The sequence below is a fragment of the Cyanistes caeruleus genome, chromosome 2 (assembly GCF_971803275.1).
Source record: "Cyanistes caeruleus chromosome 2, bCyaCae1.hap1.1, whole genome shotgun sequence".
Classification (NCBI taxonomy): Eukaryota; Metazoa; Chordata; class Aves; order Passeriformes; family Paridae; genus Cyanistes; species Cyanistes caeruleus.
This window is the reverse complement of record NC_141702.1, coordinates 115,934,479-115,957,373: the sequence shown is the minus strand read 5'-3', so window position 1 is coordinate 115,957,373 and position 22,895 is coordinate 115,934,479. Positions and strand designations below refer to the sequence as shown.

General features: G+C 41.0%; 2 protein-coding genes across 31 annotated transcripts in view; one reads left to right on the top strand and one right to left on the bottom strand.

Moving 5' to 3' along the window:
* SNAP25 (synaptosome associated protein 25) overlaps positions 1 to 8,018 on the top strand; it is a 61,587-nt gene extending 53,569 nt beyond the window's left edge. For all 3 annotated transcript variants that reach the window (XM_086873360.1, XM_086873374.1, XM_086873368.1), the window contains exons 6-8: positions 157 to 282; positions 2,387 to 2,531; positions 6,694 to 8,018. In XM_086873360.1, coding sequence (XP_086729486.1) covers positions 157 to 282; positions 2,387 to 2,531; positions 6,694 to 6,762 — 340 coding nt within the window. In that variant the 3' untranslated portion in view covers positions 6,763 to 8,018. The remainder of the gene's footprint in view (positions 1 to 156; positions 283 to 2,386; positions 2,532 to 6,693) is intronic.
* The window catches only part of PAK5 (p21 (RAC1) activated kinase 5), a 315,373-nt gene that overhangs the window by 281,246 nt on the left and 11,232 nt on the right, over positions 1 to 22,895 (bottom strand). The gene's annotated exons all lie outside the window — the stretch shown is intronic.

The window sequence follows — 22,895 nt, the reverse complement described above, 5'->3', positions numbered from 1 at the left end:
CCTTTTATTTAGGGTTATGATATATCGGTATACAACAAATGACCCTCTATCTGAAAACTCATTTGCTTGATTCAGCTTTTAGCTTGGAGAGGTAAAGAGTTTTGCATTTGTCCTCGTGCACCTGGTGCTTTGTTACTCATCATCTTTTTTGCATAGGCTTAAATCAAGTGATGCTTACAAAAAGGCCTGGGGCAATAATCAGGATGGTGTTGTAGCCAGCCAGCCTGCACGTGTCGTAGATGAACGGGAGCAGATGGCCATCAGTGGTGGCTTTATCCGCAGGTGAGCCTTTTTATCCACTGTTTTCTCTCTGTTCTCCTTGTCACTGATATATTTAGATTTCTTCCATATGGTCATGAGTTCTGTGGTGCTCAATTAACTCCTTCAGAGGTGCTGGGTAATGTGATGGAGCCAGGACTTTCCACCAAGTGGTGCTTGGATTCAGGCTGATGGTGATTAAGACACGTTCTAAAGGTTCACTGCATCCAGGGACTTCTCCTGACCCTGAGGGTCACCTGAGCTCTAGTGTAAAGGATGGTGACCTTGCCAGAAATCCTGGAAGTAAGGGTCTTGGCCATGAGAACCAGAAGATGCTTGAAAACACAAGCTCAAACCTTTCTTTTTGAGACTGCCCAGATTTGAGCAATAATAAACTAGAAATAAAGTCTATTTATTTATTTCACAGCAGCACTGTGAGGGTGCAGACAGTCATGGCTGGCCAGCACTGTCCTCGGCACTCCAGTTCCCTGTGTGAACACTTTTCCTGGGGGCCTTATTATGGGTCTCACTAATGACACTTGTCAAATGCCTTAGAAATGAAGTGTCAAATAAATACTAGTTTATTGCCATTATGTCTCAAGGCATGTAGTGCCCATTATCCATCCTTGCCAGAAGATGTACCAAAGCATCCAGCAGCCCTCCCTTTTCAACAACAAAAAAGCCTCAGGCTTCCTGCCAAAGCACCGAGCCAAGCACAGAACCTGAACCACACTTTAAATTACAGGTGCACCCCTCCACTGCTTGTGAGTATCCTCAAAACCTCACTGCATGGGGAATGATGCCCCATTCCTCAGCTACTGGGAAGCCACAGCTATGGAGGAACAGAGTGGAAATCCCTGGGCTCCCAAATCAAAGCCAGTTTGATGTAGTTTGCTATATTAAAGGCAACCCCACTGCAAACTTCCCACGAGGGGTCCAGCACAAAGTACCTTCTGATTACAGAGCTTATGGGTCCTGTATTTAGATGGCAATGCTATCAGCATGATAATGGCATACCAGTAGGCAAAGCTTTGATCTCTGAAGATTAAGGACACTAGATTAATAAGTAATTATCTTTCCAAAAACTATTATCCACTTATTTTTTTGGCTGCTGTGATAAAGGGAAATCAGTGTGATAGAAACAATGCTGTCATGCAATCTGGAGCGTGGGATGGAGTTGCCATTTAAATTTGATGGGTCTGCCATTCACTTTTTTTTTTTATTTCTGGATGGCAGCCCCATGAAAATGAAGGCTGGGGCATGATAATAGAATAGCAGTGCAGGAAGTTATGCTGCACCATAATTGTTCTGCAAATAGCCTGGAGCACCCTCTGGGTACCTACAGGAACACAGACTGCATAATAGGCTCAAAGTAGAAATTTCTGAGTGGGACCCATAGACCTTGCTTTTCCCAACATCAGTCACCAGCTGCTTCTTCAGTAACTGGAGAGTAGAACTGGGCCTTGGCTCAAACACGGGTTTTTGTCTTCCAAAAAGCAAGCAACTGCAAAAGAGGGTGCTAAGAATGAGAGATGAATGATCTTTATTAAAGCCACTAAATCTGAGAGAAGCTGCTTCTGTCTTTCACCAAAAACACAGTTAATTAAGTAAGAGGCCAGGATTTTCACAGCTGAAGCATCTCTCTTCCCCAGTATCTCTGTGAGCCCCAAGCCTACCAGGACTGGACAGTATTCATTAGGAATCTGCAGGTCAAGGAGGGGAGCTGCTACCACTGTAATTCCACCACCTTCCAGCACTTTCCGTGAACACCAACCACACACGGATCCAAATGGAGCACCCTTTCATGCTTTGGGAAGGATGATCACTACACAGAGGTGCAGCATGTGGTACAGGCAAGCTCAGACAGCAACACTTCTACTAACAGCAGACATGAGCAGTATAAAGAGAGCACTGATAACTCAGACAATTGAGCCCAGCATCCAAAAAAATAAGCATGTAACATTTTTCAGGTTATCTACTCATTAATCCCTTTTGTTCAAAGCTGAGCACAGCAGCCTGCTCCTCAGGTGACAAGCAACAGAGGATGCAGAGGAGGTTTCAGCTGAATCACAGTTTCAGGGGGAATGTCCTGTCTCAGCTCTAAAGAATTGTGTTTTTTTGCTCCCAGGGTAACAAACGATGCCCGGGAAAATGAAATGGATGAAAACCTCGAGCAGGTCAGCGGAATCATTGGCAACTTACGTCACATGGCCTTGGACATGGGCAACGAGATCGACACACAGAACCGCCAGATTGACAGGATCATGGAGAAGGTAAGAGCTGCCATTTCCATGAGGACACCAAAAGGGGCTGTTTTCCCTTCTCCAAATATGGGCCTGAAAAGGACAAGGGACAGAAACAGCTCCTCTCTTCTTCCTCCAAATCCTTGGGCCAAAGCAGAGCTCGCTGCTGTGAATTTGCACCTCCAGTGCAGGCTGGGCTGAATCCTTGCTGTTGAGTTTACCACACAACTGCAAAGGGACCCTTTAGCAGACATCAAGGCTCCTTCTGCAATAACTCTGAGAAAGGACAAATCCCCTGAGCTATGCTGAACTGCAGGGCTTGGATCTGACTGCCCTGGCACCTCCTGGAAAGATTTTAATCCTCCTGGGCTTTTCCTTCCTCAGAAACTCCATGAGCAGCTCAGGATTAGATCACCTGCTTGAAGGAGCATCCAAAGAAGGATGGAGATTTATTAAGCAAAGCTTTTCCATATGATAACAGTGCTGCCAGTTTTGTCGTGCTGCTTATAACAACATTAGGACAGAGATCTACCTGCTCTCTTGGGGGAGGGTGTGTGTGTATGTATATATATATATATATTTATATATTTATACATAATTGGGCCCCATACGGCCCCAGTGGAATACAAAAGCTCAGCACAAGTTTGCAAAATCACCATCTAAAAAGGCAGAGAGCACTGTTCCAGTGCCAGACCTGCACTGCAGATTTCTGAAGCAGAGCACAGCCCCTTCCAAGCCTGGCTGGGAGCTCACTGCCATCCTCAGATCCCAAGATCTGCAAGCCATCTGCATTGGCACTGGCAGAGCTCCAGGCACAGGCACAGGCAGGCTGAAGTGACATAAGAGGCTAGATCTGGTGTAAAATCAACACCATGCTCCACTTCTGCAGAGATTTACACAACCTAAGGATCTAACCAAGGACTTACATGTGGTGCTTAGAATTAATTCTGACCTCAAGTGGTAGAGCTGATGCTTTTGAGCCTTCTTAGACACAAGCAGGATGTCCATGCCTGTTTTTCGTGTCATTTAAGAATATCAGAGCCCAGTAATAAAAAATTAAAAAAAATACTACACTGAGGGATTCACTCCAAGCACTTTCCTTTATTGGAGGTAGATTCTAGACAGAACTGGGTAAAGTATACGCTGTCTGAAGGGTGGGATGATCATCCCTGACAGAGAGGCAGCCATCTGGCACCGTAGAGCACATGGCTTTGCGCTGGTCAAAAGTCTTGCTTTATAAAGCTGCATGTGTTTGTTTGACTGGATTGGAAAATGCACAGTATTACTGGGATGCCATTATGCACCATTTCATATTTTTGGGAAAACAAGGAGCATTGGGGGAAGGATTTACTGCTGTTATTCATAGGCAGAGAAATAGAAAGCAGTACATGTCTCTATACTTTGAGAAGGGACAGGGAGTTTATACAGCCTCCACCATGAATACGTTTAAATAAGAAGCCTATGACATACATTATTTTCTCAAAGCAATGAGGACGTGCACTATTGTGTTCCCACTTCCCCTGCTCATGTTACAGTGGCAGGAGACATGCCCTGTGGATGGAAATCAGTGGCATCCTACCCATGCCTGCAGGATCCTATCCCAAAATACAGCAAGCCCAACAAGTCACTGTTCTCCTACAAGCTCAGGCTTGCAAACATCTGGATTTTGAAAACATTGACCAGGCCCTCTGTGCACATAAAGCACATGGGCCAAACCTTGAACAGTGCATGCTGAGAGCAGTGAGCTGAGGGACCGGCCTTCCACAGCTATGTGGTCTTCTTACAGATTTTGGCATTTTGTACAGCAATGGCAAAATAACATTGGCAGCTAGTGCATTCATAAAATCACCCAGGGCCCTTGGCTGAGGAACAGTGACACATTTGTGAAAGATGGATTTGCATCGTACACAGAGGAGTCGTCATGAGAGCAGCACAAAAATAAGTCAGTCTTAGTGAAAAATAAGCCAAATTTCTCAGAGTAAGGACACATAGTAATGAGGTACTAGAAAAAGGAACACAATGTATTACTAAAACCCTCTATAAAAGACAGAAATGATGGTTAGCTGGATAACAGCGAAACCACAATTGCACACACATCCAGTCTGCAATGAAATATGCCAACAGACCCTTGTCTTCCTCGCAGCACTGCCAGGGTAGTTTTCCTGACCAGCTGGAGCACTGTGCTTTGGGTCAGTTACAGCCATTAGAAAGATCCTTGGCTGGCACAGTTTGCAAAAGTCGGGGTGTATCACAAAGCTAACCCGAAGTACCCTGGGATGCAGCATAAATGCTCCTAAAGGATTTATGTTACACTGGATGCATGCACCCAAACCAGAGCAATCTCAATGCAGCGATGTAATCTGATCTATCCACAGTAATCATGACAGCAATGAATAAAAGGCTTTATTTATCCTTTCCTTAGATCAGAGAGAAAGGGACAAAAACCAAAATGACAGTGTGATGGGTAGGTCAAATGGCACCATCACCAGAAGAGCTTGGCCCTAAAATCTATCAGAAATAGAAGCTGGGGGGAAAGTAGAGGGAGCTCAAAGCACTTGTCTTGACCTAATTGGGAAGGTCAGCACAAAGAATGCCACTGCCTTCAATCCACCAGATCATCCACCAGATACTAATGTCTAAACATCATTAGGAACATGATGTTTCATCACTGTTCAATGAATATGTATGCATTTCCTGACAGAGGTAACTGCTTCCAAACCCATTAACTTTTTAGGTAGCCTTTTGGCAAAAGCACACAAAATTGTACTGTGGTAGACAAGGTCAAACTCACGGCTAAAATAAAGGAGTGTGGCTTGTAATAAGTAGTTTTGCTGATTTACGCTTGTTGAGGAGTTGGCACATGCTACTGCACTAAAAATACACATCTACATAGCATTTTCCAAAACAATTATGGAGAAAACCCCAAGATACTTCAGAAAGATTTATTGCACATCAGTATAAACATTCTTAAAGGATTTTTAAATGCACGTGGGAAAGTTGCTTCACCATTCTCATCTTTGCAAATTGGAGATTTAAAATAAATCTGTACAATTTGGATACACCCCAGAGATGTGGGAACAATCATCAAAACTAACAAAATGCAGCCATCAAACCACAAAAAGAGTTTACTATTGGAGCCCATGCTTTTAAAGCAGCAATACAATTCTCACCTTTCCCACAGGTCTGATTTTAAAAACTGAAACCATTTTCTATCTAGTCCCTCTGCTAGGATAAGTCGGCATGGCAACGTGGGGTTGAGTGGAGTTTTGCCAGTTTTTGTCAGCTAAAACAGTGTCTTTAGTCTCCAAAACTAACTTCTGCAGAGCTACAGAAAGTCATGGTCTATCTTCCCACTCAGAGAGAACTCCCAAACCTCCCAAGTGGTGCCATTTCATTAATGGCATTTTATAATCATGGCAGGTGTTACCCCAGGGAAAACAGTGCAGTTAATGGCTCAGTCTATGCTGGACTAAATTGCAGTTTGATTGCTTCAAATCACAGTAGAATCCCTGCCTTTTCTTAACTCCTGTTTATGCTGCTGCCCAATGAGAGGCTACTCTATCTTGCAACTACATTGGTGAACTTCTGAGTACTGGCATCCCTCCCAGCTATTCCCTTCCTTTCACATGCAGAGCAAAGATATCCAGGCTGATCTGTTCAAAGAGATTTCTCTTTCTCAGCATTCCCTATATCGGATGATCCAGCTTCTCTGCTCCAGGAGTGTCTACATTGACCAAAATTTTAGCTTTGACCAGAACCTGATGATCTAAATTAGACCACAGTCCGGGTACACTGAATCTTCAAGGGCTCTGATGCTTTACCTCAGCAAAATGCAGATACACACCATCAGTTTTCATGCTGTCATCTGTTACCATTGGTACCACCAATGCTATTTACAGCACCAGCTACAGATCTGCCACGACATTTACAGAGTTCAGTGGAGCTGACCACAAACAGAAAAGCTCTGCTCAAAGTCTTCATGAAGTAAAACCAGAAAATCTGTGATCTCCTTTTGGGTCGCTAATACCACTATAAAAACCAGCTCACCAGTATTTTCAAGCTGCATTTTTCCGTGATCTAGCCAAAATTATGGAAGAACCCACAAAACATTGTCTTTCTTCCCTATACTCTTTCTTTCTCATACTTTCCTTCTCCCTGTACTCATTCCTTTCTTTCATTTGTGTTTCCTCAGGCTGATTCCAACAAAACCAGGATTGATGAAGCCAACCAGCGTGCAACAAAGATGCTGGGCAGCGGTTAAATGCATAGAAGTGCATTTCCTTTTAATGCTGTCCAGCAGGGCAGCACCTTCATGCTTTTATCATGGTATTTATCTACTAGGTTTGCACACATGCACATATCAGCCCCATTGTAAATGTTGTCCTGTGTAGTTTGTCAGCTTTCCAAAAATTATACTTGTAATTATTTTTTTCTAGATATCTTTCTTTCCAAAGGTTGTACATAGTGCTGATTTGATGGCTATAGCTCACTATGATGTTTTTTGGGGTTCTCCCTTTCCTTTCCTTGTTTCCATTTTGGATTCCTTTCCTTTTTTTCCCCTCTCTTCATTTTTCTTTTTTTTTTTTTTAATGATGTTTGCTGAATGACAACACTGTTGGAATGCTAAACGTGCTGTTAACCTTTAAATATACAGTATTGTTCTTGTAAAACTGTGACATTCCACAGAGCTACTGCCATGCTCCTGTCTTTGGGTATCATGATGTTTAAGCACTTAAACCTGCTGTCTTCAGTTCTTCATTGCCATTATCTGTTGTTATGATTTCATGATTAGACAATGTGGAATTATATTACTATAACAAGCATTGCACTAAAAAGTGATGTGATTTATGCATTTATGCATGAGGAATAAATAGACTTTTAGACTCCTACTTAAACAAGAATTTTCCCATGGCAGTAGCACACCAACAATGACAACAAAAGCATGCTCAGTATTCGGACTCTTTTGGGACTATGTTATACCAGCAAGTTTGCAGTTGTGCCACTTTTTTCTTGTTGATATATATATAGTTATTAATCATGATCATTTTTTTAATTATGAAAAAGAGGGATTTGGCACTCACCATTTAGCCATTGCCAGCAAAATAAAAGCTTGGCTGAAAATATGTCAAAGACAAAAAGAAATAAGTGTAATATATTGGGTTTGTCTGCTGCTTTTGAAGACTATCTTTTGGAGGAAACAACCACCATATGAAATGGTGCAAAGAAATGTAATTTTTATAAGGCTCTCTCTTACTAGTCGCTATCCCCATGTGGTTTGTTATCGGTACAGTTCTCTGTTGCTTACCTAGAGCTATGCACACCAAATCGCTGAGATGTTTAGTAGCTGACAATTAAAAAATAATTAAAAAACCTAAATGAATGAACTCTAGATAAACTGTGAGATAAATATCATTTACAGCATGTAATATGAAAATTCCTTATGTCTCCTGTCAGTTTGTGAAGTGATTGACATTTTGTAGCTAGTTTAAAGATTATTAAAAATTATAGATCTCAGAATCCATGCTTGCTTTATCCATTTGTTGCCCTACGTGTCATTGACAACTTCATATTTGCCACTTACCTGGGAGAAGAAAGTCTAAAGACTCTTTACAAACTGCTTTTGTATTGTATTTCGTGGGAAACTAAAGATTTTGGTTTGCAATACCGTAGAAAAGTAACTACACTAAAAATTACACTTGGTATATTCCAAGTGACTGTTATTTTAAATAACCTGGCTCGTATTGCCAAACACTGAATCAAAATATTTTTCTCGTGTTCCAGGGAAAGAAAAAATGAAATAAATATTATGGTACAGAAGGATACAGTTCCTTAGTAGATAAAATCCATTCCTGTAGTGGATTTAGTCATGTGCTAGTACACCTCTTTATAAGGAAGGCTTTGACCTACAGAATTTGGATAGTCTGTTAACAATAATTTTCTCAAATGACTAACAACAACTAGGGTTTGCTGCCAATGAAAAATGTTATCATATTTTCCCAGGTTTTTTCCCCCTATATGGACAAATTAGAATTAATTCTGCATGAGTGACAATTCACTCATGTGTCTCACATGGCCGTAAGTCAAAATACACAAAGAACATAAATACTTGTGTAATTAAAATTGCATGATAATGCAGACAAGCTACATTTTCTTTAGCACCTTTTTATTTTTGGTATCTATTAAAAATTCATTTATGCAAATATTTCCCCCTGCTACTTCAAACCAAAGAATAAACTTCAAGCAAACACTTTTAATCTGCTGACCATTTCTAATCCTGTCTGTTCAGGCATTCCAGTATTTGTGACAGCACAATCATTCTGCAATGTCAAAGCCTGCTGGGGGAGGGCAATAATCATATTGGAAAATGCGTCACAATGGGAACATGCAAATGCAAGGATATTTGCAAAGGATGAGAAATAGATAAAAAAATAATGAAGATGTTAATGGAGGTATTATTTTTTGTATTTGACAAGAATGCACCCTATCTGAAGAAACTCATATTTCCAAAAGCCATTAAAGCTAATCAAAAATATAACTGTTGCTGTGAAGGAATGTGTTTTGACATCTGTTTTCATGCTGAACAAAGATCAAAACCCAAACTATTGGAACTTTTTTGCCAAATGGGAAGTATAAAGGACAGAAACTGTGAAATGCTTCATTGCAGCTGTCTTTGTATCCTCCTCTACTACATGCAGGGTCTTCTATGAGCTGGCTGAAAATTACTTCAGGAAATATATTTCTCTGATATTTATGGAAATTGACTTTTCTAAGATTAATTATTCTTGAAAGAATGCAAAGAAAAGCTCGAGCTCATGTAGTTTAGCACTATAACAATCTGCTTTTGTTTGTTGTGTGCACCCCAAATCCCTGATGTAGCAGCTGACTCAGCAGGGGGAAACCCCAGATATTTTAACCAGAACACTGCCTGGAACGTGACATTTCCCTTTTTGTCCCCTTTCTCCCTCTGGTTGGCCCCTGGGTCCCCAATACACTGCAGACAAGTACAGTGCAGAATTACCTGCTTGAGGGCAAGGCTCAATGGAAGGAAAGGGACATGGCAAGGAGCTGGAATTACAACTCCCCCAAGATAAAATGGCCATATTGAAAAACACAGTTTGATAAACTATCACTTATTTCTAGACTTTTAATGCCATTTCACCAATGGTTTCTAGGATGGCAAGATCTTCATGTTGGTGTGGGTTTGAGGTGGTCACAGGAAAAAGGTTTTTAAATATTTTCAAGTGGGATAGCTGAATAAAACACTCAGCTGGATAAGCTGAATAAAAAGACAATGTCTCCTGAGCCCTAAAAATCCACAATTAAAAACTTCTTTCATTTCATGCATTCTTCTCCTTTCCTAGCCTAGGTGAGAAATAGCAACGTTAAAATAACCCCAAGGAAGGATATTTGAATGTTATTCCTCAACAGAACAAAATTCATAAGTAGTATAACAAGTCATGAAAAAAGAAAAAAAAATTACTTTCATCAAATATCTGACCTGATTTTAAGGGAGAAACTAAGAAAGAAAATTGAAAAAGGTAAGTAAAAATCAAAGTGGGTCGCTTCTAAGAAACCTTAAAACTTTTAGGATGTTAATGATTCCCAACCTTGGCATAAACACAGAGCTTTTGAACTCAGGAGTGTTACAGCTTTCTGGAGTGGCACCAATGAAAGAAAAGAAACTATGGATAATACTCAGCATCTTGTGGTTTGACAGAGGACATGTTATGAAAAGTGAACGAATTTGATACAAAGGTAAAGTGAAAAATAACTATTATTCTTGAAGATTTGATGATATTACTGTATATAAAAGAAAATTAAAACTAAAAAATAATCAATGTTGCTTTATTTTAATTTGTTTTCAGGAAATGTAAATTATATTAGCTTACATGGACAAAATCCATCCTTCATTTCTGAAGAAAACTAAATATGCCAGAGTTTGCACAGCAAACTGTAAAGCGCCCCCTGAGAGAGATGCCTGTGCCATGTGACACGCTTATTATAGATATACTTTTAATCTAGAAATAGAGATGGTAATTTTTCTCCAAAATATTCTGTGTGCACACTAACTGCTAACCTCCACTGGTTTTGGATCTGGACCTGAATGTGCAGAGATCACCAAAGACTTTTATGTAAGGGATCTAGATGCAGATAAACCAATCCACACACTTTTTTTTCCCCCTCCTTCTTCCTTCTGCTTTGTGTACATGTGCACATATAATTCTTTTATTTTAAAGGCATTTGAAAGGGAAGAGATGAGTACTTGGTAATAAGGAAAATTATGTGTGTTAGAGACAGCTAAAGTGTCTGCAGGGCTGCTGTGTGCTGTGGGCGTAGGTGTGTAGGATGTTACTGCTGTCTGTTGAGCCATTTAGTTGCCTTTCTAGAGAGAGGACAGTTTGTTTGGAAGTTAGTAGAACAGAGTATTTTTAAACCTGCAAACAGCTACAAGAAGTGCAGACAGAGGAGAGAAACCCTGCTGAGAAGTTAGGGCGTTGGGCTGGTTGGATGGGGTCGGGGGGCAGGTTCCACATGATTTATTTTGCCAGTGTTGGATCTCTCTGTAACCGTATTGAGAGAGATTATGTTTGTGTTGTAAAATACCGAACAGTTTTGAATGTTATTTTGTAAATGCAAAATACCCTATCCCCTTAAAAAAAAAATAAAAAATCAAAACAAATCCCTTATGTGGGACCATGCTGATTCCCACACATTTGGGATCTATTCCAAGTTCGCTGTTACCTATTCAAATTCTTCTCATAATGGGTAACCAATTTGGTCAAGCAGTGGGTAGCAGATGGAGGTGGGCTCATTCTCCTGGTGTGCTTCCCAGCTCCTTGCTGAATGGGAAAGGTGGTGGCTGTGGGATCAGGGCTCCCTCTTTGCCAAAACAGAGCTGTGGGCAGTCATTCATGGCTGACTCTCAGCCTTGCACTGCCTTTGCTCCACACCTTCCAGACCACAGCTTCCCCCACACTGCTCCTGCTCCAATGCACCTCACACCTCTGTTCTCCTCCCCTGGCTTCTCTTGACTCTCCCCACTCCCTCCTGCTTCCCCCAGCTCCCACCCAGCTGCTTGCTCCCTTCCTGTTTTTCTGGTGCTGAATTCACCTGCTGTCCCCCATTCCGCTCACTTTTCATCCCTCTGCCTTCATGTTTTTTATCCCTGGGCTTTCAATCAGGCTCTCTCCTCCACGATTTCAGCAGGAAAAGCTCCAAAGAAACAAACAGCCTCTGGCTTTTCACTCCACAGCTGAACACCACACCAGTGTCATGCTGGAGGACACCTGCAAGGCAGTCTTGGCTCAGCCCTGACAGTCCCAGAAGACAGAAAATGTGTGCTGCAAGGGGAATTTTTTAGATAGTCTATCCAAAAAAGTCTAAAACATTTCCATAGGCTGATGCAAACAAAGATGTTTGGATAGCTGAGGACAGACAGGCAAGCACTGGGAAGATATTTAACAGAAGGGCAAGAAAGGAGAGCCCCTTCAGCTGCTAAATATCATATTTCTGGTCCACAGCACAAATAGTGCTTCTCCATGAGACAGCTGGAGAATCCTTCCTAACAGAGGCAAAACAATTCACTTTCCCTTCTTCCTCAAATTTCATTCATTGAAACTGGTTTGTTTTGGCTGATTTGTTTGTTTTCCTTAGGGTTTTTTGGTGGGGATTTAGTTTTTGTTTTGCTTTTTTAATTTTTTATTATTTTATTTTTATTTTTATTTTATATTACTAAAGCTTTTAAAACCTGTGCTTTTAAAAAGCAGGTAGAGGAAGTAGATTTCCCTCACTCCCACCTAGGATAACTCCAGTGCTGGAATTCATAACACTCATAACGCCTCAAGTTGGCATAAAAAACAAAAAAACACTATCAGAAATAATTTAGTCAACTTTACTATAGGCAGTCGTAAATTACCTTGCTAAATGCTACCTTAAATACAGGAACTGTAAGTTCCACTCACAACACAGTAGGTCTTCTATCCAAATTCTGATCAAAATTTCATCGAAAAGGAACAAAGCAATTCATTTCCACTTTCATGAGAGGTTGATGAGGCTTCCAAAGCATGACCATGCACAAATCCCAGTGCTCTAAGGGGATCTTGGGGCATCAAAACCAATGGGACACAAACTTGAGCAAAATGTTTTTAAGAAACCTTCCCTATTTTGACTTCCCTATACAGGACTCCAGGACTTTACCACATAAACCATAATAAATCCAGCTGATGACAGGACCCCAAAAGCCTGGGTTGCTTTAGAGTCACTTTATAAACTCCATGAAAATACATGCTGAAAGCTAATTTTGAAGAAACAGAATTCTGACATTTAGCCTGAAGCCTTTATCTTGAACTGTATTTTCAGTGCCTACTGCACATTTCTGTTGCTTGGATTAAATTAGAATGCAAGGGGAAATTAATCAGAAACATAAAATTTAGTGAACTGCTACTTTTTTCAGGCAATCCCTAGAGCCTTACCATCAGAAGTTAACCCATGTTCATTGACTTTCTCAGCCTTGAGGTTAAAAAGAAAGTCTGTTTGCCCTCCAACTCATATATAATTAAGTTTTAAAGCCCTAAACACCCACCAGAAGCACTGGTAAATCAGACAGCTGGAGAAGAGAAAAGGGCTGGAGCCAGAGGTGGGTGCAGTGGAGGAGAAATCCAAGCTGCAAATGGATGCAGCAAAACTCACGGTGCAAAGCAGAGTGGCTGCCATGGCTGCGAGGACGCAGAGGGAACCCAAGGCACAGCCCTGTGACATCTGTCTGCTCCGCAGTGATCTCAGTTAACGGCACAGGAGCAAACAGCAAGGACTGGATAGCAGAGAGCACTGCAAACACAGAATCATAGAATGGTTTGGGTTGGAAGGGCCTTAAACACCATCTAGTTCCAATCCCCTGCCATGGACAGGAACACTGCCCACTAGAAGGTCATGAACAGTTACTTTAGTGAACAAAGACTTGAGTAAGATCAGGGCCTCAGCTGAAACTGAGTTGGAAATGTATAGACTGCAGACTACTGAATTATGACATAACTCTCTAATTACTTCTGCTTATGCTCAATAGTAAAAAATAAACCAAGGAAAGCAATCTGGAGGAGGGAGAAAACTCTACCGAAGTATCTTGGTAACGTATTCAAAATATTTGCTTCTAACTCCTTTTAAAATATTCCTGTTTAAAGTGAAACAGGAGAACTAAAAAGCCTTAATTCAACTACAGCCAACAGCAGTTTATTGCAAGGAAGAGCCTGACTTGTTACGCACGAGGTGCCAGCCAGATGTTCTCCCTGCCCATCAAATGCTCTGCACAGCAGCTCCTGTGTCACAGCAGCACCTCCAGGCTGCTCCTGGGGTCAGCACCAGCCTGGTACAGGCACGTACGGCCCATCGCTGCCCCACGAGCTTCAGCCCGAGCAGGCAACGGGCAAAGGTGCAGCTGGGAAAAGAGACCTGTGTGTGGGCAAGCCTGCTCACAAGTCAACATTCCTGCGTCAGAGGGAGAAACTGAAGCGGCACAGGAATATCTTCTTTCCGCCATCTCTTAACGATGAAGGTTCATCTTAGTTGAGTCTGGCTGGCAAATGTGTTGACAGGGCAAGAAACCTGAGTGAATGTAATTCTTTTTTCATGGCTGCCTCAAGACTTTGCAGTGATACAAGTCATCCTACGCCAAACAAAATCCACCTGCTATTTATGGTCAAACACACACACACACAGTGCTTCTGCAGAGTTTTAAAAGTGGGAATGGCTGCTGAGAATTGAGCTCATTACTGAAGGAGTGACATATATAAAACTGTATCATTGCTGTGTACCAGCTTTGATTTTCATCCCTTATTTAACTGTCCAAAACAAGTTAGCATGTTGTTAGTCATTTGGAGACCCAGTCTGATAAAACACTAAGGAAAACCTGAGAAATAATGAGAGGGATTTCACCCACTGTAAAATATTTGAAATGTATTCTGTCTCTTGCTGGTTCCTGTACAGCACTGCCTGGAAATGCTCAGTTCTATAGGTCATGCCTAATATAAATTCCTGAAGCTGTGAATACCATGAGGGGCAGGAATTACCTGAACACAATAGCAAAATTATCTTTGTACAAGTACTTTGAAACACAGAGAATCTTTTGAATGTACACAAAGCGTAAGATGAGGGTAATGATTCTTGAGATTTTATGGGTTTTGTGAAATTGTTACAGAGGGCTAAGCAGAATATTTGTCCTTGAGTTTTCTCTCAGGGACTGCTGGGCAAGTATTCAAAACTGAGCCAGCAGAGCAAACTAGGTAGTTTCAATATTAAATCTGAAATTCCAGTTTTGAAGCAGAAATTAGATTACTCAATCCACTAACTAGGACACATGACTTCAGTCAATGCACTGTACAGGTAACCGCAAAATTAATCCGAAAAGCAAAGAAGGTGCAGGTCCATACCATCATCTTTCTAAACAAAAATTCTGAGTAACTGTTATTGTCCTGGGAAAACTCTCTAGTATTATGAATCTACTTAATGTGTTGAATAACACTGTGATACAATCAGCTTTTTATGAAGTTGTGATTCCCAAAGCACACAAAGTCAGTGCATCACGTAGGTTACAAGAATTAAATATGATGGAAATGTACAAGTGGTTGAGGGATACACTAGGACAGTGACTTGCTGCCAGTGAGTTACACAAACTTGGGGAATGGTAATGATTGAGGCAAGGCAAAAAAAAAGGCAGAAGGCCAGGTGAGAAAAGGACATCTTTCTAACCCAAGCCCTGTCCATCTTTTCAGTGAGATGTTGCTGGCAGAACTTCAGTCTGGATTGAATACTAAAGTGACAATATCAAAACTCCAAATCGCTTTGGTTTAGTATAGTCTTTGAGTTTGGCCCATTTCTTATAGAATATTCTTGATATCCTTGTAGATATTTATATTCCCCTGCCATGGGTGGTACTTTCTATAGTCTCTTTCAATTTACTTGAATGACCAGCCACATTAAATCTATTTTTACATTAAAGAAATTAATTCCTTTGAGCTATTTTTCTTCTTGAAAGAAGTATTTCCCCATGAAGAATTTTCATTGTTCTATTAAAACAAATGAAACCCAAACCCAATAGTTTATTTAGACAAGCCTGAAACAAAGTCTAGTAATTTCAAAACTTGAAAGTACCACCCCTGGTTCTCGTTCTTTTGTCTGAGCTGAATTTCAGTGCTGACAGGGGATTTAATGCTGTGTTGGTGCAGTCATGAGTAATAGGAAGTACTGTGGGATAAAAAATAAAGCTTTTCCTTAGGGAGAAAAGGGGGGAAACAGTGTGGGAATGCAGTGGTGGTGAAGGAATGGGGAATGAGGAATAAAAAACAAGCAAGCAAGCAACCAAAAACCCACCAATATCAACCAAACAAACCCCTTCCAAAACCAGGAGCCAAACAAAGTCTCAAATACAGTATGTGCCAAAAAGACCTGGACAGCCATGTCTATGCAACAAAAAAGCAGCATTTACGGATCCAATACTGTTGTGGGGCTTTTTCTGCCCTGTAAATTTTATCTCAGTTTCTAGGTGAATGATTTCTTTTTTTTTAAATTCAGATTTTGGAATTTTGGGCAGGAAAAAAAACTTTCTTTTTCGCAGCGTCCCTCCATTTTTTAAACTATCTCCATCTCTTTCAAGAAACAGCCAATTGCAAAGGCATATACTGCAGAATCTAATTTGTACAGCCGAGAGTAACTTTAGCAAAGAGGTTGTTTTGCAGCTCAGAGTAAAGAAAATATGCTGTCAAGACAAACTACAGCTGTTTAAATCATTCCTCTGTGAAGTGATGGTTTCCTGCAGGGAGAAGTCCCAAAAGTGTATTTGTGCATCTGCAAATGCCTTCACTGCTCCTCTGCCCAGCACAGCGTGGAGAAAGCTGAGAAGATGAAGTCATGCTTCCACAGCTTGTGGCTTGGGTTGTTTGTTGTTGCTGCTCTTTGAACAAATACTTCAGAAGAGGAAAAAATATTCCTCCCTGTCTCAAGTGTCCCAATAAAATCAGTGTATTTCAAGTGGCATTAAGTGTTTGAATAGAGCCCAGACTCTCTGGCTGTCAATGTGTTCCTGATGTTGACCCCCACATGCTGCAGCACATAACAAACATATGGATATAAGGGTAACTAACAGAAACACTGAGAAAATACTTAGGGATATTCCATCTAGTTTTGCTCCAAGGGACTTTAGGGCCTGGACAAGGAACATCTTCTGGTGATCCATATGGCTGTGGGCCAAATCCTATTCCAAAATGCCCTAAATTGACCTGGAGCTGCTCCTGACAGCAGATAGTATATATATATATATATATATATATATATATATAGGGGAGGGATTGCTTCTGCACATCCTTATCCATGGCACAGCTTTGTGCCAGGCTGTGCTCTCTTGACTCTGGAGACATAAAAATCACAGATTGGTTTGGGTTAGAAGAGGCCTTAAAATCATCACATTCCAACTTGCCTCCCATGGACAGGAACACCTTCCAGGGTGCTGAGAGCCCCATCCAGCCTTCAATACTTCCAGGGACAGGGCATCCACAGCCTCATTGGGAAAAAATTTTTCAGTGACTCACTGCCCTCACAGTACCATCATCTCCATCAGAGCAGTTTCAAGACAAAAATCAAACCTAAAACATCAGTACTTGCCAAAAGAGAAAAGTTAGATTTTTTTTTATTTTTTTATTTTTTTTTGTCAGGCAGGGCCAGACTATAGTCCATACTACTTACTGTCTGGTAAAAAAGAAAAATTCAGTCAGGAATAAGGACTCAGGGGTAAATCAGGAAAGAAAACACCTTCAAGTGTATAATTTTCAAAGAAGAGGTGCAAAGACCTATCTGTAATAGTAAAAGAAGAGTCTCTGAAGCAATAGCTGGAAATTCAAGAGTTACTGTGTACAGCTGAGCCCTCAGCTTTAGGAGCAGGTGTTGAGGTGTGCACTGCCATGCTCCTCATGAGAGTGCCCTTTGTCCAGGTGCCAGGAGGCATCTCCTGACAGCACAGGTATGAAGAAACTTTAAAAAGCAAACCAAAATCCCCTCACCTTTCACCCCCAGCCCATAAACGATATGTTTCCAATTTGCAGAAGATTACTGCAATCAGGGAAACGAGCAGGAGCTCTGGTTAGGCCTTGGATTTGGCTGTGTAGGGACACAAGGACACAGCAGGCACCACAGCCTACACTCCCCCAGAGACGTGCTCATGAGGATTTGTTTTAGAAGTCACTGATGCAGACCAGGGGCTCTGCCTGTCTTGGCACATCAGCTCTTGGCTGTCAGTGCTCTCCCAGGCACCTCATCTCCTTGAGCTGCTGGAGCCTGCCCTGACAGAGGGATGAGGAGCATGTGCAGGGCTTCCAGCCCTGGGGGGCTGCAGACATCAGAGAGGGATGGGGACTGGTGGCTCTGCACTCCCCAGCCTGACCTCCTGTGAGCTCTGGGCTGTGTCCACTGCACCCAGAGCTGTCCAGGGCTGAGCTGGAAAGGCTGAAGAAACACTTGTTAATGCAGCTCTTCAGGAAAGTGCTGGATTAGCCTGGATTAGCAGCGGGCATTGTGGTTGCACATAATGAATTATGTAAAATGGGCCTGTTAGTGTAAAGCAGATGTACAGCCACATGACTTCAGCTGCAGGCACAGCCAGGAATAAAACAGAGTGGATTCAGTTAGGGAAGGATAAAAAAAGGGGGGGGATTTCATATATTTCCCAACATGCACTGTGATCTACTGCTTTTGCAGTGATATTTAAAAACAACATAATACAGTGATTCCAGCATGGGATGCAAGACCGAGTTCCCCACTTACAATTAGGGGAAACCATTTTTCCACTGCCTCTCCATTCACAATTACACAACTCAGGAAACACCATAAGAGCCTCTAGGAACAGCAATCAGCTACAGCCACTCCTGAAGAGATACTGAAGATACAGTCTAATAATTTTCCATTTAAACAAAAATGCTTTCACCTAATAGGATTAGCCTCTGCATTTCGATAACACGCTTCCCTTCAGAGTTCAGTTTTCTATCAACTTAAATGAACCCAGCTGCCAATTAAACAACTAGCACAGAGACAGTCACAAGCCAGCAAGGATAAATTTGGGAAAATTAACCATTGGGAAGAAGGAAAGACAGGGCATATAACATTTTCAAAACAAATATAAATGAGATTAATTTAGATTGAAATGTGGTCAACCTCCCCTTCAGATAATGCACATGAAAATGCTAATTTTGGATAATATGACCCACAGCCCAGTGATATCAGACATTTCTTTCCACGGGCAAACTTCACACGAACAAGTGCTAATTGATATAAAAATACACAATGAATAATTGGTCTGTGTTGACTTGGTAAAATGGCAGACACAGATGGATACTCTGTGCAGACAGGTAAAATCATGTGATTTGAGCATTCAGAGAAGACCCCTTTCCTTCTAATGCCACTTTTGTTAGATGGACTTGTCACTTGTCAGCAACTCCTCAGTTGCTGACCACCACCAAGACTTTCATTCCTGAGTAATTTCATAAATGATCCTGCCAAAGCACAGCCACCAGCTCTTGTAAAGCTTTATATGTTAGGTCTGCCCCTGCCTAGGTTTAGGCTAAGACACAGAACTGAACATATGTTAATGGACTGTCAGAGTAAAGAAGACACACACCCACCTCCGTCTCCATCTTCTGTGAGGTTCCTGCACTATCCAGTGGCAGTGAAAGTGAGAACTTGCTGTGTGTTTGCCAGACACAAGTAGCAGGGCTTTAGGGGAATGTACTGAAATGGTTTTAGCCTTCCTGTAGAGATTCCTCCCTGTGAAACAATATGCACCCTCCACTAGGAAAATCACTTACTGATCACACCAGAACCAAACTTTTATCTTCTCTTTCAATACTTATATTTAGTCACTAGAAGAGGTACAGAGACTCTACTGCTAGCCATATGCACACATTCTATTCTTTAGGATTATACTATTTACTGATACTGTAAATCTTCTGGATAAGACCAGTTTGTGAAGGGAAAACAGACAAAAAATATCCTGAGGCTGTTCAGAAGAATGTAGAATTTAAAAAAGACTTTCTTTGTTCCATTGCACTTTATGTTAATAGAGATAGCAAAGAGAAGCTCTGGAGATTTCATCCCAGGCCAGCTGATGGTTTAGACATGATCACACAAGCTTTGCAGTGAGTTTATACCCATTACTTTGCACCATGCTATGTTAGAAGTGTAACATGGCACTAATAAACTAATTCTTCCAACTAGCATGGAAAAGAATGCCAGCATCAACACAGCAGCTGCTTAACAGCCTCCTGGTTAACAGCAATACTCCAATAATCCTACATTGCTACCACACATCCTTGACAATTTTGACATTAGCACTGCAAAAAAAGAAAAAATATCCGAAGGAAAATGTTCAACAGCCTGAGCAGGACAAAGACTTCATAGCTGTCTGTATCAATAAATTGTGACAATTTTCTTCTCCTTCTAAACCACAGGTCTTGCATTTGGTTTTTTCCTTTCAAAAAGACTGCTTTCAGAAAAATGTATTTCATATTTTCAAAGAAACCAACATCCCCTGTATGAGCATGGAAGAGGAAATAGTATTATGAATGTTACTTAGTACAGAATCTAGATATTTGTCTGCAAAAAATAATAGTACTTTGATTGAGAAAAGATTTATGAACAAGCAAATGGCACGGAAGTTGCCAGCAAATGTGCGCTGCAGCATTTTCTATTGCAGAATTCAGAGCTGCCCAAGTTCTGTACATTTGGGTGATTTTCATTGAAATTCAGCACACTACGTTGCAGGCAGGGAAGTCTGCCAAAGATTTTATTTTTAAGATGCAGCAGCTACATGACCCATTTTTGCCTTCAACAACTAGCAACTTCTCCCTCAAAAGAAAAAGGAGACATAAAACCCAGTGCAGATTTGAGTACCTGTGTTTTGCTTTTTCCCACAGAGATGATGTGGAAAAGCAGCAAGGATTAACAGTGGATAGCTACTGAGATCTGGCTGGTTTTCTTCCTTGTTCTGTTTTTAATCTCCTCGTATCCAGAAGAAAACGTGAAAGACTACGTGCCTCTTGTTTGCTGAGGTCCTAACTAAAACAGAGATCTTGTCTGACAGCATCAGGGTAACAATGGCATTTGCCATCCCCTCCAGAACAGCAGGGTCCTCAGCCACCCCCATACACAATCCAGTTCCTGCTTTGGCTGCGTGTCAGTCAGCTGGTCCTCTCACTGCAGAGATGGCAGAGGTCTCAGGAGCCCGGAATTTATGTAACACAACAGCAGAGGAGAACAGCTCACTCCTTAGGCTTCCTATGGCTCACACTTCCAGGAAGAACTGGACTCACTGTCCATGGGGAGTAATAAAGTGTTTTGTCCAATTCCTCAAGCTGGGATGAACATGAAGAAGTTGGAAAGCATGAAGTGGAAAAAAAATAAAAATAATTTAAAAACCCAGAACAACTACAGCACAAATAGATACGGCTGTGCTGTGTCTCACTAACAGGTCAGTAGGAAAGAAGATGGGCTTCTTATGCCTCGTTAGGACAAAACTCATCATGACTTCCCCACTTGAGCTCCCCAGCACACACATGAATCTAACCCACAGCTTTGAAACCAATATTAGGCATGCCAAATCTTTAACCCCCTTCCAGTGCACCCACTTTATAATAAGGTAGACAAAACCGCTGTTTATACAGTTACAGTTTTTTGCCTGCTTGGAAACTGTCAGATTCATATTTTCAAGCTTCTCTGCACTGCAATCAGCACACTTGTTTTGTTTTTTTATTTTTAAACTGAAAACTGGGACTCCAAGTGTTTGTAACTGCAGGAAGAAGCCAACCTCACAGAATTTTTTTGCAGGAAGTATAGGTATGCCTATTTCCACAGCTTCAAAACAGAAATCTTAAGTTCTGTATATCTGCCAAGTTAAATCTTTGTACCTGATTATTTAACACTGCAGTAGAAGAGTACTCCAGACTGCCTAGGCAAAAAGAATGGAAGCTTGCACCATGGTTTATATGGAATACACAAAAAAGATATACAATAAAGCTGCCATCAAAAAGGTACAACTGCTTGTGGCTCTCTATGCACACTCTAATCACACAGAGGACATTAAAGATCAGGAAATTGGCATGAATATATATGTATTTTAGCAACTAAGGTTACAGATTATCTGAAAACCAGGAATTTGGGACAGGTTCCTTGCTGTGCAATGCCTGCATTTACCCACTGTTGCACATATAATATCCTTACTATAATTTTATTAGTTGTACAAGCACACAAGTAAAGGAAGACCTTATTTATCATCCAAATATGTCCAAAATATCACATTTTTAAGCAGATTAACAAATTTGATTCTCAGCTGTAGACATGATTTGTACTCAACTAAAGATTAACATTTCCTGAGCACTGCTTTTCTTGACTAGAGCCTCAAGAAAAAAAAAACAAACAAAAAAAACCCAAAACATTTATGTACAGTTTTACATATGCACATATATGAAAGCAAAATAAAAATTATGAAAATCACTGCAGTGGACAACCTCCCAGAACACATTTGGCTGATGTTGTGAAGACTGACAGGACAAGATGGAACACAGGTAAAGAAGTCCAACTGAAAAGGAGGAACTCCTCCGAACTGAAAAGAAAGAATCCAAATTAATTCACTTGTAACTTCTTTGAGGTTGAGTTTGATCTTTACTATTAGCTTTTATCATTTAAGCAATCAGGTTGTTTTTGGTTTTGTTTTTTATTTTACCAGAGTGCAGCAGCTATGATTTTTTATTGTGGTTTGATTCCAAAATGGAATTTTCTTAAAGAATAGATAAGTATCTCACCCAAACTCACAGATCATCTTTTATCCTAACTCTCAGAGCAGTCTAATGTTCAGCAGCCTTCTTGTGGTTCATACTCTACAATCACAGCCAAAGAGGGTCACTTACTGCCTCACATGTTGCTGTGTATAAAACAAAAGCTGCCTGCACACTATTGCCCTTTAAATCAGATTTTTCCAGGACCTTTCCGCTGTGTTTGCCACCACAATGGTTCAGAGGTCTTCCTAGGAGCAACAATGTACATGCACAGTGGGCATCTGAGAATCTGGAGAGACCGAACATCACTTGAAGCAGTTCCCTAAAAACATCAAGGGACAAAGATCAGTACAACAGGGCTTGGACTAATAATAGTCAAGTTACTACAGGGATGAAGTGAATCAGATCTTCAGGGAGATCTAAGGAGGTTGTCAGGTGCTCTATACTTCTGAATATCTTTCACAAAGTCAGAACAATGAAAGGAGGGAAAAAAAGGAGGGCACTGATTTGGGTTCAAAATGGGAACTACCGAAGTCCCGAAATACAGACAAAACACCTTAGTTGTTTTAGAGAAGAAACAGCAGGATTT